Source organism: Scyliorhinus canicula, chromosome 9 (genome assembly GCF_902713615.1).
Source record: "Scyliorhinus canicula chromosome 9, sScyCan1.1, whole genome shotgun sequence".
Classification (NCBI taxonomy): domain Eukaryota; kingdom Metazoa; phylum Chordata; class Chondrichthyes; order Carcharhiniformes; family Scyliorhinidae; genus Scyliorhinus; species Scyliorhinus canicula.
In genome coordinates, this window is record NC_052154.1 from 191,675,739 (window position 1) to 191,694,596 (window position 18,858).

General features: G+C 45.0%; 1 protein-coding gene across 11 annotated transcripts in view; it reads right to left on the reverse strand.

Moving 5' to 3' along the window:
* nav2a (neuron navigator 2a) overlaps nt 1-18,858 on the reverse strand; it is a 1,053,608-nt gene that overhangs the window by 35,925 nt on the left and 998,825 nt on the right. For 8 of the 11 annotated variants that reach the window (XM_038808368.1, XM_038808364.1, XM_038808365.1 and 5 more), the window contains 4 exons: nt 10,322-10,405; nt 7,728-7,839; nt 6,379-6,524; nt 4,098-4,106 (listed from right to left, as the gene is read on the reverse strand). In XM_038808368.1, coding sequence (XP_038664296.1) covers nt 4,098-4,106; nt 6,379-6,524; nt 7,728-7,839; nt 10,322-10,405 — 351 coding nt within the window. The remainder of the gene's footprint in view (nt 1-4,097; nt 4,107-6,378; nt 6,525-7,727; nt 7,840-10,321; nt 10,406-18,858) is intronic. The other 3 variants (XM_038808371.1, XM_038808367.1, XM_038808362.1) reach the window with 1 other exon arrangement.

Consider the following 18,858-nt stretch of genomic DNA (forward strand, 5'->3'; position numbering starts at 1 on the left):
ACGAGTAAGAGCAAAGAAAGAAAAAGCCAACCTCGGACATGTGGGACCCGCTTGGTGAGGCGAACATAAACATGGCGGACGCATCAGAGTCGCCAACACCAAACTGGTCATCGACGGAGAAGGTGATGGAGTTCATATCAAATCACCTCCAAAAGTATAGCGAGATGGTAAAGGCGGACCTCATGTCGGTGATGAGGTTAGCAATGAGGCCATGCTGGCCCCCACAAGAGAAACGATGGATAGGGTGGAGCGATAATTGGAGGCCCCGTACTTGGAGAAAGCAGCCACCGAGCAGGATGAGCGGATCGCCTCGCTTGAGGCCAAGATAATGAGGTCGTCGCAACCCACAAAATGCTGAATGGAAAGGTGGACGACCAAGAGACTAGGTCCAGACATCAAAATCTCCGGATCTTTGGACTACCAGACGGTGTTGAAGGTAGGGGCCCAATGGAGTTCATTTTGAAGATGCTCGGAAAACTGGTCGTGGAGGAGGGCTTCACCAAACCCCCAGATGTAGACCGGAACCAAGGTCGCACCGCCAAAAACCAAAATTGGGGGAACCAACTCGGACAATCATTGCAAAACTGCACAGGTACCAGGATAAGGAGCGGGTCCTACTGGGCGAGGAACACGCGGTCGTGTAAATGGGAAGGACACACCAAGCAGTGCCATGCGATGGGCCCTGCACGCAGCAGGGTCAGGCCAACGAGGGCACTGGCGCTCCCCAATGGGCATCAGGGTTGCCCCATCCGCTAGCCCCAGGCCGGGTGATGCTAAATGGGAAGGGCAAAAGGTTAGGGTTGAGCGGGGCGAAGGGAGGGTGGGTGCAGACAGGTTGGGGCCATAGGGCTCTGATTCCAGGGAGGGATCACCACACAAGCAATAAGCTGGTGACGGAACTAAAATGAGGAGGGGGGCAACAGATCTCCCGAGGGATAGGTCAGCAAGTGGGGTGGGGGCAAAGGAGGAAATGGGAGATCGCACGAACAGAGGGGTTGAGGTAACACAAGGGGGATGGGCTTGGAAGCATCGAATGCTGGTCACACAGGTCGTACATGGCGATGGGGGAAGGGAGAATGGTGGTACCGGCCATCTTGGATGGCTCTGGAACAAGGGCGAAGCCAGGCATGTCCACGAGACAAACATGGCTGATCCAATTGGAAGTTGGGGAACAGAAACCCACTGTCAGGATAGCCACCTAGAACGCGAGGTGTCTCACCAGGCCAGTCACAAGATCCAGAGTCTTCACCTATCTAAAAAGCATGAGTGTCGACGTCAAGGGCATTTAAATGGTCATTGGCTAAACATATGGATGATAAGGGAATAGTGTAGATGGGCTTTAGAGTGGTTACACAGGTCGGCGCAACATCGAGGGCCGAAGGGCCTGTACTGCGCTGTAATGTTCTATGTTCCATATTTCTCCAGGAGACGCACCTTAAAGCGAAGGGCCAAATGAGGGTAATAGGGCGAGGGGGCAGCAATACTGTTCAATAAAAGGGTAGCCTTCACAGCAGCCTATATGGTGACACACCCAGAGGGGTGGTACGTAATGGTTAGTGGGATCCTAGAAGGTGGTATCAGTAAATGTATACATCCCAAACTGGGACGACTCCAAGTTTGTCAAAAAGACCATGGCATAAATTCCTGACTTTAACTCCCACAAGTTGATCATGGGGAGATTTTAACCATGTACCAGACCCATGGAGAAAGGGTTCTCCTTCTTCTCCCATGTCCATAATTCCTACTCGCAGATGGACTTCCTTGTGGTAGGAAAGTCAGTGCTTCCAGGCGTAGTAGGGGGGAAATACTCTGCAAGAGTAATCTCGGACCATGCAGCACACAACGTGGATGTGAGGTTGGAGACAGGCCGGGCCCAATGTGCCCCATGGAGGCTGGACAGAGCCCTCCTCGCCGATAAGGCTTTTTGCGAAAGGATGACACTAGCCATCGACAGCTACGTAAGCTACAACCAGAATGGGGAGGTCACACCCTTCACATTCTGGGAGGCATTGAAGGCAGTGATCAGAGGAGAAATAATAGCGTTTACAGCCCATAGAGACAGAGAGGAAATGGCGGCCATGCAGCGGCTGATCCACCTCCTTGTGCGCAAAGCTAAGCTTGGCGCAGTTGAAGATGGTACACAGGACACACCTGACCAGGACACACATGAGCGGGTTCTTTCCAAAGATGGAAGACAGATGCGAGTGATGTCAGGGGGGTCTGGCCCAGCCACTCCCACATGTTCTGGTCTAGCCCCGGGCTGACCAGATTCTGGACCACTTTCTTCAAGGCCACGTTGGAGGGTGTGGGGGGTTAGGGAGGAGCCAAGCCCATTTGGGGTATCAGAGCAGCCAGAACTCTACAAAGGGAGCAGGGCCAACGCCCTGGCCTTCACCTCCCTAATAGCCTGATGACTCCTGCTTGGATGGAAGTCGGTTGCACCACTCAAAACCCGGACTGGCTTGCCGACCCGGAGGAATTCCTGAGGTTCGAAAAAATAAAATTTGCCATCGGGTGAAGGATTCCGCCTCAGGTGGAAGCATTTCTCCACCATCTTCTTTCTTTTTATAAATTTAGAGCACCCTATCCTTTTTTTTTCCCAATTAAGGGGCAATTTAGCATGGCCAATCCGCCTACCCTGCACATCTTTGGGTTGTGGGGGCGAAACCCACGCATACACGGGGAGAATGCGCAAGCTCCGCACGGACAGTGACCCAGGGCCAGGATCGAACCCAGATCCTCGCCGCTGTTTGTGACCAGTAGCTGGAGAGGGGGGGGGGGGTTACATCCATTCACACCACTGTAAAGAAAAAAAGTGTTTGCGCTACACCCGTGACAAAGTAGTATTATGGAAACATTGCCAGCGAACTGATGAATTTTGTTCCTTTTTATATCTCTAATACAGTACTTTGTAAATATCCAGTTTTTATCATGTTACTGTTGTGCATTTTTATCATATTTTATTTTTTTATTTGTTAGTAGTGGAACCCTTCAATAAAAATACTTCTTTAAAAAAAGATACAATCAGTGTTAACTCTAAAATTTGTGTGTAATTGTTAAGCTAAGGGGCGAGTAAAGGAGGATTGTATTATAATCCAATTTTCTCATGTTAAATGCATTGTCTTCTTGTTGTTAAACAGATTTGCTGTCCTGTGTCTCTGTTCCTTCATGTCTCATGAGAAAAAAGTAAAAGTCTTTTGAGTCAGGGTTCCATTCTTTTATCCAGTTTTATCGACTGGGATCGTAACAAGGGCTGGCTTTTAAAGCAGACCAAGGCAGGCCAGCAGCACGGTTTAATTCCCGTAACAGCCTCCCCGAACAGGCGCCGGAATGTGGTGACAAGGGGCTTTTCACAGTAACTTCATTTGAAGCCTACTTGTGACAATAAGTGATTTTCATTTTCATTTCAATAGTACAAAAATTATTTGACAAATTATGTCCAAAACTATCATTTCTAGTAATGTATTAAGTGATCAAACTGCTCTGAATTATTTCTATGAACTAATAAGCTGAAGCTTCTTTCTCTTCCTGTCCTTCATTTGATGGTACTTTGACCTTCTCTTGTCAAACCACTCAGAACAGGAGGGCCTGCAAAACGTCTGTCAGATGTACAATGCTCCAAGGCAGAGATTTATTGCCTCTCATTAACCCGATCGTGCTTTTCCACCAAGGAGACCTATTCTGCCAATTCTTCTCCATCATCAGCCTCCAAGGAAGGGCAGCCTGACATACTCTCACCCCCATAATTGAAGATAGCATCCATTTGTCACCATAACACTGTGCTACAGCTCAGATTTTTAAAAAAACACATGCAATACAAGGGTCTACTACACTGTGGCACCCTTGAGGAATGACTTAACATCTGTGTGGTACCAAGTGTGAAATACTCATCTGAAATTATCATGTGATAATTAAGACATGCTGAAGTAAGTATTATTCCCACAGCAGTTCAGAATGGAACACAACATCAGGTAAATGCAGAGGGAAGTTGATAGGACCCTCGCTGATTAACTGTGTCCCTGATTTGTGTGCTGTACCAAGGGTATATTATGTCATGCTAGATTCAAGGTGATCGGCAAGTATAAGGTTATACTTACCTCATAAACCTGCCAAGAAGTGTGCAAGCACAGGGAAAGAGAAGAGAAGACAACAAACTAATTTTAATTTTGAACAAAGCGAAAATGTACTTGATAAATAAATTCTACAAAATGCCGACGGTGAGGGTGGTCGAGATGATGAAATAACAACAGAAAGTGCTCAAAATGCTCAGAAGGTCGGGCAGCATCTATGGAGAGAACATAAGGGTCACCAAAAGGTTAACCTGGTTCTCCCCCGGACCCCGACAGATGCTCCCCGATCTGCTGAGTATTTCCAGCGTTTTCTGATCTATTTCAGATTTCCAGCACCTGCCGTATTCTGCATTTGGGCAAATGAAAACCTGATTTCCACAGAGTTGAGAATATCCGTGACCTTTTTCGGAGTTTCTTAGCAGCAAAGTGGAAACGACAGCGTTAAGTTCTAATTCAATTTTCCGAGACACAAAACGGATACAGGAATCACGAACTGTGTGCGTAACTTCAATTGGTCAGAACTACACTTCGAGGCAAAGATTAGAATATTTCTTAAAATACATACATCAAATAACATTATCTCCAACTAAAATCTCAGCGCCATTTATTCTAGCTATTAAGGAAAGCATTAACGATCGTTCAACAAACAAAATGGGTCTAAACTGGACAACATGCAACAAGATGATGTTTAGTATTAGACAGAAAAAAATTATAAAACAAGCATTGAAACATTTGATTATTATTTGTTGCCAAACTTCTTCTGAACTATTAATGATCCGAAATGCTAATATTCAAGAAATGTCAATGACCACAGTTTTACATCAGCCATTTGAGGGTTTGGATACAAGTTAAACAACCAACATAGTTAGTTCTCAATTCTTAGCACAAAGTCTCAGCAAACATGTGAACAACTTGCCTGTTAGTAACTATGGCTGAGCACTCCATCTGGCAGCTCCTTGTTGGGTAGGTGAAACACTTTATTTGTTATCTTGCTGGATGATTTTATAAATGGACAACTCAAGCTCAATGTTTCAAAGTGGCCAATTAACATAAATTCCGTGACTGACGGTTTCATGCTTCAAGAATACGTTGGACCTGAAATATCACAGATCTGCCTAGAGGCCAGAAGGGTGGGACATGTGCCCACAGCTTTCTCAAGCCACCGACCCTCAAATCATGGGGATAGTATCATTTAGATAGTTGGAGTGAATGATCTGTGACCACGGGGCAAGAAGTGGCACAGTCCCATAACTGCAAAATTAGAGCAGCACCGTATCATGCTGAAACAATGTGGCCTGTCAAGTGGGCAGGAGCGTGAGACCCTCAATAGGAGAAAAGTGCCAAAAGTGTTGTACAACTACGGAGGTAATTTATCAGACATCTGCATGCAGGTTGATATTGAATTATTTAGGGAGGCACGGTGGCGCAGTGGTTAGCACCAGGACCCAGGTTCGATCCCGGCCATGGGCCACTGTCTGTGTGGAGTTTGCACATTCTCCCCAGTGTCTGCATGGGTCTCAACCCACAACCCAAAGATGTGCAGGCTAGGTGGATTGGCCACGCTAAATTGCCCCTTAATTGGGGAAAACAAAATGTTTGGGTACTCTAAATTTTTTAGAAAACAGACATGCTCCGAAGGTAATTGTTACAATAATGGAATAACGCATGCTGCTGAGATACTGCAACTTCATTCACTTAGTCTTATAGTAATACTAGCAAACCTCCGAGCCAACCAGGCATCCAGGATTCATTGAATTACTTTGTGGTGCCTGGTTTTCACCAGATTTTAGTTTGACATTTTGTACTCACTGCAGGTTATCTGAAATCATCATCAATAAATCATGAAACCCAATTATGGCAATACCACACACATATAATTAGTATTAAATTAGTTTGCCCTCTTCCATTTTGCCTTTTCTCAGTAAGCATCCCAGTTTGCCCTCATTTATCTCTCCTAAACTGGAAAAACAGGCCATCAGGAAACCTTCTGAGCACTAACCTTTTTCACCAAAGGAGTGAGATTGCAATATTGAGTCAAACCCTCTTGCAAAAACATCTGGATGAAATATACACGCACCATTGTGTCAGAAACCAATGGAATCTGAACTTTTAGCTGGACATCACAACGTTTATCAAATATAACATTCTCCTTATTATGAGCTGTGTTTGGGCCTTGAACCATACACGGTAAAACAGAATTCCCCCGAATTACAAACCTGACCTTGGACGATATGTGAATTTACGAAGGGCACTGCGGACTGAATCTTGACTCAAAAACACATTCAGAAGTTCAAAGCCATAGACTTACCCAGTTCTTCTTCTTCTTCTTCTTGGAATCGACCTCGGCACTGCTGCCCACGCTAGAATGGCTGGTGGCGCTGTTAATGCTGGACACGCTGTCTGAGGAATGCTGCCGGCGAATCCGGAGATCTGCGGACTGGGATGTGCCGTTTCCTGATATGAAGAAACCGCAGTGATAGCAGCTCATTCCGTTAGTGCATTTCAACCCGCACAACAATTCCACATCCTCATCTGACTGACATGGTAGATTCAGGTAATCCAATAGATATTTATAGTGAGGGCACAACACAAATTGTGTTAACCTGGCTCAATACGACTTACTATTTCTTTCATGAATCAGTGTGCCTGGTTTGGGATTGTAACCTCCTTCACTGCCTTGCTATACAAGTAGAACTAAATTCTGTTGAAAGATTACAGATGAGAAAGGGAGGGTTAGCTCAACCTAGTTCAGAGTGATCCTACAAGTGACACCACCATTGCATCCAGTGAGAGAATAAGGAGAAAGCAAATTGCTGTGCTGATGATTGATTAGTCGGCTTGGCCCATTAATGGGATATATCTCTGGGTTGTGGGGGGTGAGACCTACGCAGGCACGGGGAGAATGTCTCATTTTTATTCAACCTCATGTCTCAGCTAAAAATCCCAAATCTCTTCAAGCTTTTTTCATAACTCAGACTTCTGGCCATTGGAATCAGCCTCAGGGATCATCTCTTCGCTGTCGTGATGCTTAAATTTCTTCCTCATTTGTTGCCAACAATTGACCGGGATTGTCACTTCCCGAAATAAAACAAGGCAACAGGGAAGACAGTATTGTCCCCCAATCAATTTTGACTACTGTTTGCTACCTCGTTCTTTACCCCTGGTAATCAATTCCATTATTTTGCTTGGAATTGAAGGAAGATTAATGGCTTTGTTTGGAATGTAGAGATGGGAGTAGGCCATTTCGTCCTCTAGCCAGTTCCACTATTCAATAAGATGGTGGATAATCTGCATCTTAGCTCCATGCACCAACCTTGGCTCCACATCCTTTCATATCATTGCAAAGTGAAAAAATCAACACTAATGAAATTACTCATTAATCTTTAGATTTCAGTGTCTGTTCAGCAATTTTTCAGAGAGGCTCAGGATCTGGCCTAAAAACTCGTGTTTGGAAAGATTCTGCCCAGGATATCTGATGAATTTTTAAAAAGAGATGTTACAATCCGTATGTATTAAATTATGCATTGATACATACTCGATCTGTTACCATTTATCCCACAGGCAAACATGGATAAATATAACTACTGTAAAAACGTTTTGGAAACAATTCTTTCAGGAATATATTTGCACATAGCAAATAAATAATTATTTTCCTACCTTTACAGGCGAGTTCTGGTGTGTTGATGACTCCGTTTATTGCAGCCTGGGCAGCAGCATTCTGCTTCTTGAGCAGTTCGATGGTTTTCCTCAATTCGTTAAGTTCAGAATCCTGAATATTACCAAAGAAATGGCAGATATTAACATGTCCCTTCCATATGAAAACAAGCCATATTTCATTATTGTCCTGTACACTAATTCACAACTGGCTTTTCTCAAAGCAGATGGACTGCTTACTGTGCGAAGTGTACACAAATTATATTAGAAACTGTATTACTTGCGGTAGCCTCGTTGGAACTAAATTTCTATTTCCTTGTTGCATAATCAATAGATACAGGGCCGGTCTTGAGCCTGTGCTCACTGTCTGTGGTATCGGCGGCACAGGCGTAATATCTCGTGAGAATCAGGGAACGCGATTCTCGCCGAGAGACCACATTTTCCCCACTCTCGCTGGCGATGTCATGAGATTCATTTTAATACATTTGAATAGCGGCCCCCTTGCCAAATGATCCCCGCCCACCAAATAGCCATACCACACCGACGTGACGTCGACAGTGCCAACCCCGGGGGCAATGCCAGGTGCAGTCTAGCGAGAACCCAATGGGGGTGGGCATCGATGTGTGTTGCAGAGGGAGTGTTAGCTCTATGTCCGTGGTGTTGAGGAGTACTGGGGGGGTGGGCGAAATGGCAGTGAAGATTGTCGGGGTGGGCTGGGAGACCCTGACACCATGTGGATCATCGACTTCAAGAAGCGTAGCATGACACACACTCCTATTTGCATCAATGGCTCCGAAGTGGAGATGATCGATAGCTTTAAGTTCCTGTGGGTCACCATCACCAACAGTTTGTCCTGGTCCACGTTGATGCAACAGTCAAGAAAGCCCAACAACGTCTCTATTTCCTACAGAAGCTAAAGAAATTTGGCATGGCTGCATCAACTCTCACAAACCTCTGCAGATGTGCCATAGAGAGCATCCTATCCGGGTGCATAACAGCCTGGTATGGCAACTGCTTGGTCCAAGATCCCAAGAAATCGGCAGTGTGGTGAACTCAGCCCAACACATCACACAAGCTTGCCACCCTCACATTGATTCCATGTACACCTCCCGCTGCCTCAGGAAGGCCGACAGCATTATCAGAGACCCCTCCCACCCAGGCATTGCCTTCTTCCAGACCCTTCCATCGGGCAGAAGGTACAGAAGTCTGAAGACCCGCACATCCAGACATAGGAACAGCTTCTTCCCCACAGCTATAAGACTCCTCAACGACTCCCCCTCGGACTGATCTGTTCCCTGTAAGAACACTATTCACGATGCCCTATGCTGCTCTTGCTCATGTATTTGCTTTGTTTGGCGCCTTGTTCCGCACTGTAACCAATCACTGTTTGTTGATGTACCGTTTGTCAATGTTCTCTGTTGATTATTCTTTTTCTTTACGATGTACGTACTGTGTACGTTCCCTCGGCCGCAGAAAAATACTTTTCGCTGTACTTCGGTACATGTGACAATAAATAAAATAAAATCACCGTTAGGCTGCAGCGTGATCAGGGCGCCCTTTAAAGGTGGCGCCCCGATCCTTTTGAAGCCGGTTGCCAGCTCTATGAGGCCCTGTCCCGCCAGAGTAATGGCGTCAACCAGGCCCCTCATTTATTTCTGTCGAAGAGACTCAAGGATTGGTGGGAAAACTGGTCTGTGTGACTGGAGAGTTACATGCCGGTTTTCAATGTGAGCCAGACACTTTGACAAATTCTGGTAAGATTCCGCTGATAATGAGAACAACTCGTTATAATAACAACCCAAGGGGAGGGCAGCACGGTGGCCCAGCGGCAGCACGGTGGCCCGGCACTGAGGACCCGGGTTCAATCCCGGTTCTGGGTCACTATCCGTGTGGAGTTTGCACATGCTCGCCGTGTCTGTGTGGGTTTCACTTCCACAACCCAAAGATGTGCAGGGTAGGTGGATTGACTATGCTAAATTGCCCCTTAATTGGAAAAAAAAAATTGGGTACTCTAAATTTATTAAAAAAAAGAAATTCCCAAGGGGGTGAGAAATGGATCCAATCCATCATCATGCTGTCCAGCAGCTGTTCATGATGATGGGGTTCTCTGAAATATACTTGTCCAGGAGAGGCATGGTGGCACAGTGGTTAGCACTGCTGCTTTCACTGTGCCAGGCTAATCTGGCTCAAATCAGGTACGAATCTGACCTCGGGTGACTGTCCGTGTGGAGCTTGCATGTTCTCCTGTGTCTGCGTGGTTTCCTCCTGGTACTCTGGTTACCTGCCACAATCCAAAGATGTGCAGTTAGGTGGATTGGCCACACTAAATTGCCCCTAAGTGCCCAAAGGGTAGGTGGGGTTATGGGGATAGGGTGGGGGATTGGGCCTCGGTAGGGTGCTCTGTCAGAGGGTCGGTGCAGACTCAATGGGCCGAATGGCCTCCTTTTGCACTGGAGGGATTCTAAAAATAAACGGAAGTCACTTACCTCCCGCAACCTCCACTTGTCGAACACTGCCTTGGTGAGGCAGCGCTTTCCTTACATTGCAAAAGCTGAATTCATCAGAGTATACAATACAAAGGTGCAGGCTACACTCACCTTCTGCTCAGCAGTCATCGTTAGGCTTTGTAATCTTCCTGTCATATTTGCCAAGCTTTGTTCAAAGGCTGCCACAAGGTGCGCCTGTGTAACAAAGCACAAAGAGATTCTGATCAAATTCACGCCGCAAATTACATCATGTATCAGTTATTTTGTCTTTATTCGCTCGTGGGATGTGGGCATCACTGGCTGAGCGAGCAGTTGTTGCCAATCCCTAATTGCCCTTGAACTGCAACAAACGATAATAGCTTCATGTTTACCATTACTATGACTAGCTTCCAATTCCAGATTTATTAATGGCATTTAAATTCCACCCACTGCCATGGAGCAATTTGATCCCCGTGTCCCCAAGAGCAGAACACAGCCTGGATGAATTAGCACAGCCTCTGGATTACTGGTCCAGTAACATTACCACGACACCATCATCTCCCCCACATCACCTTGCAGATTGTTCTCCAGGGCCTGCACCCTGCAGTGATTTGGTATCTCACTATTTCAAAGACCTATTTTGTAGCACCATCTTCTCAATCCTGAAAGATATGTTAAATGTTACTTCCTGCTCCCCCATTGGCTGCTGATCTTCGCCAGTTTTCAGTGTGAGCCAGATGGGAGATTTTGAGCAGAAGACAACATCTGAGGACATCTCCCCAGTAGCTAGTTTAGGAATTCTACCAGGCCATAAAACACTGTTGTTTGGTTCATTTTGATGGTGCATTTAGAATGAACGCTAACAAGGAACAGGAGGACTGCCCTGGTTCATGAAGACAACTGAAACCTGTGTTTTGCCGAACACTATCAAGTTGTGCCAATGTGCCTTCCTTAATTAATAAACCATAGACATCACCTTTCAAGTTAGGAGACTTCAAATATCTGGTTTTGGGTTAAAACACAATTTGGGCAATTTTCCAGTCCCCCGCGGTGTACTTTCTGGCGGCAGAGGTGACCTGTCATTGGCTGACGCAGGATCCATGGGGCTAAACAGATGATTCATCAGCTTGTCTGAGTCATCAGGAACATCTCCTGCACTGGAAAATTCCTTCATCTCTCGCTGTCTGTGAGGAGAATGAGGATGAGAATAAGAGGCACTTAAATTGGAGCTGGATTTTCGGTTTGGGCTGAGGACGTAATCTTTGAGGTCAAATGTGGGTTCCCATTCCTCACTGGGATTGGAAATGGATAGGATTGGATTTTTTTTATTGTCACGTGTACCGAGGTACAGTGAAAAGTATAGTCCAGGCAGTTCGTTCCATACATGAAGATAAATAGGACATACATAACTACACACCTGATAGGATGGTGACCTGATTTTTGTCAAATTGGCCCATTAATGGACAGTGTGTCCGCCATTCAAGCACGGAAAGCAGGTGGACGCCTGAGGCTGAAGGGTCAAGAGGAGGCCCTCCAGTGATGGCATATTGGCAGCTTCACTGTTTGGTGTGGGAGCTGCCAATGCCTGCGGGGAAAGCAAGGGAGAGAGAGAGAGAGAGAGCGAGAGATTTCCTCACAATGGAGGTGCCTTCTGAAGATCTGTTGAAAAATAATTGATTCAGAAACAGCCACAGTTGCCAACCTGTCATCATGCGGGAGTAACCCCTCTAATGGATGGCCAGTGACTGCAGCTGTAGCCAGATGGTGATGGAGGGTGGCGGGAGGTTACCTTTACCCTGGCCTCACCTGGAGGGTGACATCATGTTTCAGCTACAGTGTGAGACATTAACAGGCCCCTTAATTACCTCAGTTGGCTACCCACTGCTGGTGAAGCAAAAGCTGAGCTAAAGAGAAGAGGCAAGATCAACAGTGCGCTTAAGTCAAACAAAAGTGACTCACTGAAGCAGGGCAGTACAGCACCTTGATAATTTCTACGTTACTATGGGAGATATATTGTATAGACAGAAGTGAATAAACATTATAACGACTGTACTATGTTTTAACATCACCATACAATAAATTAACTCAACCAATTCAACCAAACTTCAACTTGTCCAGCGTTAAGTTGGTCCAGCTTTGGAGATATTGAAAGAACATATGTGGTGCAGCTATGAGGATCCCATTGCTGTACCCTAGGAGCCCACCACTGTACAAGATATAAGCAATGCCCATAAGGGTGAGATGCTCTGACTATTAATGGGAAAGGTTAACCGATTCCTCCTCAATGGGCATTACTGAACCATTTGGCTTCTTCCGACAATCCACCACTTTTCATTATCATTCATTCTGGAGTGGGATAGCAAATTACCAAAAATAACATGAATGTGTTGGATTACCAGACAGATGAAGAAAGACTGGATCGACTGAGCCTGTACTCACTGGAGTTTAGAAGAATGAGAGGCGATCTTATAGAATCATATAAAATCCTGATGGGATTGGACAGGCTAGATGTGCGAAGAATGTTCCCAATGTTGGGGACCTCCAGAACCCGGGTTCACAGCCTACGAATAAGGGATAAGGGGGCAGCACGGTGGCACAGTGGTTAGCATTGCTGCCTCACGCCGCCGAGGTCCCAGGTTCGATCCCGGCTCTGGGTCACTGTCCGTGTGGAGTTTGCACATTTTCCCCTTATTTGCATGGGTTTTGCCCCCACAACCCAAAGATGTGCAGGGTAGGTGGACTGGCCATGCTAAATTGCCCCTAAATTGGAAAAAATGAATTGGGTACATTAAATTTTTAAAAAACTTATAAAAAAAGAATAAGGGATAGGATATTCAGGTATTTGGAGTATTGCGTACAGTTCTGGTCGCCTCATTATAGGAAGGACGTGGAAGCTTTGGAATGGGTGCAGAGGAGATTTACCAGGATGTTGCCTGGTATGGAGGGAAAATCTTATGAGGAAAGGCTGATGGACTTGAGGTTGTTTTCGTTAGAGAGAAGAAGGTTAAGAGGTGACTTAATAGAGGCATACAAAATGATCAGAGGGTTAGATAGGGTGGACAGCGAGAGCCTTCTCCCGCGGATGGAGGTGGCTAGCACGAGGGGACATAGCCTTAAATTGAGGGGTAATAGATATAGGACAGAGGTCAGAGGTGGGTTTTTTACGCAAAGAGTGGTGAGGCCGTGGAATGCCCTACCTGCAACAGTAGTGAACTCGCCAACATTGAGGGCATTTAAAAATTTGTTGGATAAGCATATGGATGATAAGAGCATAGTGTAGGTTAGATGGCCTTTAGTTTTTTTTCCATGTTGGTGCAACATCGAGGGCCGAAGGGCCTGTACTGCGCTGTATCGTTCTATGTTCTATGTTCTAGGTGTGAGATGAGGAAGAACGTCTTCTCTCAGAGAGTTGTGAACTTGTGGAATTCTCTACCACAGAAAACTGTTGGGACCAGTTCGTTGGATATATTCAAGAGGGAGCTGGACTTGGCCCTTGCGGCTAAAGGGATCAAATGATATAGAGAGAAAGTGGGAGTGGGATACTGAATTTACATGATCAGCCATGATTATGTTGAATGGTGGTGCAGGCTCGAAGGGCCGAATGGCCTACTCCTGCACCTATTTTCTCTGTTTCTATTACCAATCAAGTAGCAAAAGGGTTCGGCAAGAGTGCCATTTGGCTTAAGGTCTGTGAAGAATGTAGGAATTGAAATATATGAAATGAAATTAAATGAAAATCGCTTATTGTCACGAGTTTGGGCAGGATTCTCCATTTTGGAGACTAAATGCTCCTGCTGGAGTAGAGTCACACTGGGCCTCTGCTGGCGCTAGGACTGGGGCCTGGTTTGTGATTCCCTCCTCATTGCCACGCAAATTTATACATGGCAGGGAACGCGCTTTGACTTTCTCTTTTTCACAGTAGGAAGCACTTAGCTGCCATTGATGTGGTGAGGAGCTGTCAATCAGAGCAGAAGTATTTATAAACATTGTGGCTAGCATCAAACGTAATGGAGATGCATTCAAGCCTGAAGGTAAAGATCAATGAACAATCCACCAAGCAGCTGTCTCTGGAGTACGGGGATAAGGCAGGGGAATGGGCCTAAGTAGAGTACTCTTTAGGATGGTTGGTGCAGACTCGATGGGCTGAATTGCCTCTTTCTGCACTGTAGGTATTCCACGGATACATCTCGATGGCTAATAAGATATTGTTTTGATTGCTGGAGATTCCCTGAGGTGTAGACAATTTATGAGGGGTTGAATTTAGTCCCAGCTAAGCAGGTGATGGGAGATCTTAGTGGAGTACAGATGATGTAATTAATGGGGGGAAGCCAGGTCTGTCTGTAATTTTACAGTCTCTTATAGGATTTTAAGTTGAACATCAGTTTGCCACAGGATTGGAGTCTGACAAGACAGGAGGATTTTCAGGTTGTTCCTGAGAGTGTCTCTCGCCAAAGGTCTGCACGGAGAAGCAAGCAACCTGATTGTTAACTTTATTTATAAGTTGCATTTGAACTGTATTAGTGACTTAATTGGAATGTAGTGACAGGTGTAGATAATGGGTTCAAGCTTTTTCCTTTTATTTAAGAATTGTTTAACTCTTAATTGTAAAGCTATTTCTTTGATGTGTTTTTTTAAAATTTGAGAGTACCCAATTAATTTTTCCAATTAAGGGGCAATTTAGCATGGCCAATCCACCTACCCTGCACATCTTGGGTTGTGGGGGCAAAACCCACACAAACACGGGGAGAATGTGCAAACTCCACACGGACAGTGACCCAGAGCCAGGATCGAACCTGGGACCTCGGCGCCGTGAGGCATCAGGGCTAACCCACTACGCCACCGTGCTGCCCTTATTTCTTTGATGTTAATGTGGTTACATCTCTGTTTAAACTCTCTCTCACATAAAAGATACCTATTGGTCAGGGTCATTACTCCTGGGGTGAAGTATTCTTTTTAGTACAGTGGTCTAAACAGCTAGCTTGTAATGCAGAACAAGACCAGCAGTGCGGGTTGAATTCTCATACCGGCCTCCCCGAATAGGCGCAGGAATGTGGCGACTAGGGGCTTTTCACAGTAACTTCATTGAAGCCTACTGGTGACAATAAGTGATTATTATTATATTATTATTCTTTTCTCACAGTTTTACAAATTGAAAATTGCTTGGGGTCCAGTTTTCTAACAAAAGTTGGGGACTTGTAGTAAAACAGTTTATAAGCTGTCTTTAGCATTGCTGCAGAACAACACTATAGGTGATGTAAACACACCCTTATTGTTCATAATCTTTATTGTCACAGGTAGGCTTAACACTGCAATGAAGTTACTATGAAAAGACCCTAGTCACCACATTCCGGCGTCTGTTCAGGTACACAGAGGGAGAATTCAGAATTTTCAGCTGGTACGGGAATTGAACCCGCGCTGCTGGCCTTGTTCTACATCACAAACCAGCTGTCCAGCCCACTGAGCTAAACCAGCCCTTACCACATTACAATAGGGCCTGCACTTCAAAAGTACTTAAATGAGTGAAAAGCATTTTGACACAACAGTGAGAAAGGCTCTAAAGAACCTTCACTACGACAATGAATTACTTATCTTACTTTCCAAGTCACAGGGAGCCATTTCGTAAAATATTTTGAAAACGCAATGTTGCAACATGTTCACTGTTTATGATCAAACACGGTGATAATTCCATGGTATTGTAATAACCTCAGACACTGAATCTAAACAATGTGTCATCAAATTAGATGGAATTGTGCAATGTAGGGAGAGATTTTGAGACCTGCCATCCAGGGGAAACAGGGCAGTAGAGCTCATAAAATGGTCTGAACTATTGCTGCTTCTATTTTCGTGAGGTCTTTTGAGGAAGTGGTCTTGGTGACCAACATAGAGAACACATGGCTAAGTTAGATATTTTAAATTAGGAAGCTGTGAAATCCTCTTTGCCATTCTAGGGCTAAACTACGCCATGCATGCTTCTTTACCTTGGCACAATACTCTTGCAGTAAGTCAGTAGACAATGTAATTCCTATGTCTGCAGTGTGATATATAAGTGTTCCCGGGAACACTTTGTCACACTGAACATTTTCAACAAGCCAGCAGCTGAAACAAATCGGGTGGAGCTGCACGGTTATCCACAGTGACTCATTCTGGGTGGTCTGAAACAAATTTGAGACGTGCCTCATTTCAAACATGAGGGCCCATCTTTTCAAACAACCCTTTAGTACATGTCTCACACTGCAGATAACATGATAAATGATAACGGCATATAATTTCAGCAGACCAAACAGAGAAAGTATGGATTTTGGCTGTTGCAATTCCACCCTGACTTAATCCTCCCCATTCCCATTATTCCTTCCCAAGCACTGTCAGGTTTTAAATGGGGAGATGTGAAGCTCCGCAGTTATCAGGGTTACGGCAGCTTTGTTTAGGGCAGGGAAAAAGTGAAAGGGAGAGAACCTTGGGTAGGTTGGGGAAAAAAGCAGGGAGGAAAGAAAGAATACAGTGCCCAGTAAATGGTTAATTAGTACCGGGAGCAACAGAATTCAAACACCAGCCCTAGATCTGATTTGAACTCGGGTTTTCTGAATTGGGGTCCAGCACCTCAATATGTAGATTGTCAAACAGTCCGACCACTTGGAATTTTTGGGTATCAAAATATTCTTTGATCAACATCTAATTGTTCAGAATTGAATATAGCAAAGGTCCTCCTCCAGGTAAACTTACTAAACGTACATTTAAACATGCACATATCAGGATTCTGGTTCATTTTAATTGACCTATTATTATCACACTGTGTAAGCAGGTGGTGCAACAGCAATAAAGCATGCACATTTAGCATGGTATTGTTTACTTGAATTATGTCAATTATGTCACAATGGATAAAGAGGTTAATAACAGCTTCACTCATAGCAAACAGGCCCTGCAGATACTATAATGGTTGTTTTGCCTGAAATGTGGGCAGGGCTATGCCTTTCAATTCAAATATCCCGTGGGATTGATTGAATTATCAGAGATTGGGAATTTATTTTTGTGTCTAACAGAGCTGTTTGAATCCTGGTGGTGTCATTTGCTGCAAAGTATTTCTCTGTATGGCTGGTTGGACATGTGCTTGAGATCCAGCAGTGACCTATGTGCAAAATTCGGAATTACATCAGAAACTCAGCGAGGATGTGCAATCATCTGATTCCCACACCACGTCCAATCATTTGTAATCATAGCCGTTATTAATGTTAATTTATTTTCATTTTACATTTAACTTATTACATTTTTAACCATTCAACAACATTCCGTGCAGAAACTAGCTGTTTTCAATGATATTTCTTGGAGATACAGATCTGAATTTTATGCATCTGTAATATTAATACACCAGAGAAGTAACAATTGTGAATTTGTCACGACAACCTCTTCCTAAAATAATTTGCTTGGATTATTGGTGAATGCTGCATTTTTCTACCTTATCATGTTTTTTAAATTTGTTCTTGGGATGTCGATGTGACCCTGGGCTGGGCCAGCATTTGTTTATATCTCAAATTGCCCTTGATCTGAGTCCATTTCAATGGGAGGCAGTTAAGAATCAATCACGTTGTTGTGTCTCATAGGCCAGACCAGGGAAGGATGGCAGATTTTCTTCCCTGAAGGACATTAGTGAACCAGATGGGTTTTTACGACAATGGTTTGTTTCACAATCATCCAGATTTTTATTGAATTCAAATTTCACCATCTGTCACGGTGGGATTCGAATCTGGGACCAGAGCAAAACCCTGGGTCTCTGGATTCCCAGTCTAGTGACAATACCACTACGCCACCACCTCCCTGAGTCATGTACAAAATTCCAAGCATGCAACTTGTCATGTCCAACATGAAAGCAACAATCCTGGAGAACGTTACAATTATCACCATGGTCTCAGAGGCTCTTCTTCATTAAGGTTGCCATCCCCAATCTCATGGCAAGCAAATTTCCCATCAAGCCACCCGGTTACCGATCTGTGCAGTATCTTACCACCATTAGTTTTGTCTTCAAGCAGGTTGCTTACCCTTTCACAAACGGGACGACACAGTGGCTAGCACAGTTGCCTCACAGCGGCAGGGACTCAGGTTCGATTCCAACCTCAGGTGACCATCTGCGTGGAATTTCGACATTCTTCCCATGTCTGTGTGGGTATCATTTGGGTGCCCTGGTTTGCACCCACAGTCCAAAAATATGCAGGTCAGATGGACTGGCTCTAGTAAATTCCCTGGAGGTGGGATTACAGGGAAGGGCTGGGAGATTGGATTAGACCGAGGTAATGTGCTCCTTCAGAGGGTCGGAGCAGACTCGCTGGACCGAATGGCCTCCTTCTGCACTGTAGTGATTCTATGAAATATGGTTTGTTATTGGTTGTGCACATATCCTGACTTCATGGGATATGGATATCGGTGCCTAGGCCAGTACTTATTGCCCATTTCTAATTGTCCTTGAGAAGGTGGTGGTGGGCACATGGTGGCGCAGTGATTAGCACTGCTGCCTACGGCGCTGAGGACGCAGGTTGAATCCTGGCCCCTGGTCACTGTCTGTGTATAATTTGCACATTCTCCCGTGTCTGCGTGGGTCTCACCCCCACAACACAAAAGGTTCTGCAGGGTGAGCGGATTTGCCACGCTAAATTGCCACTCAATTGGAAAAAATAATTGGG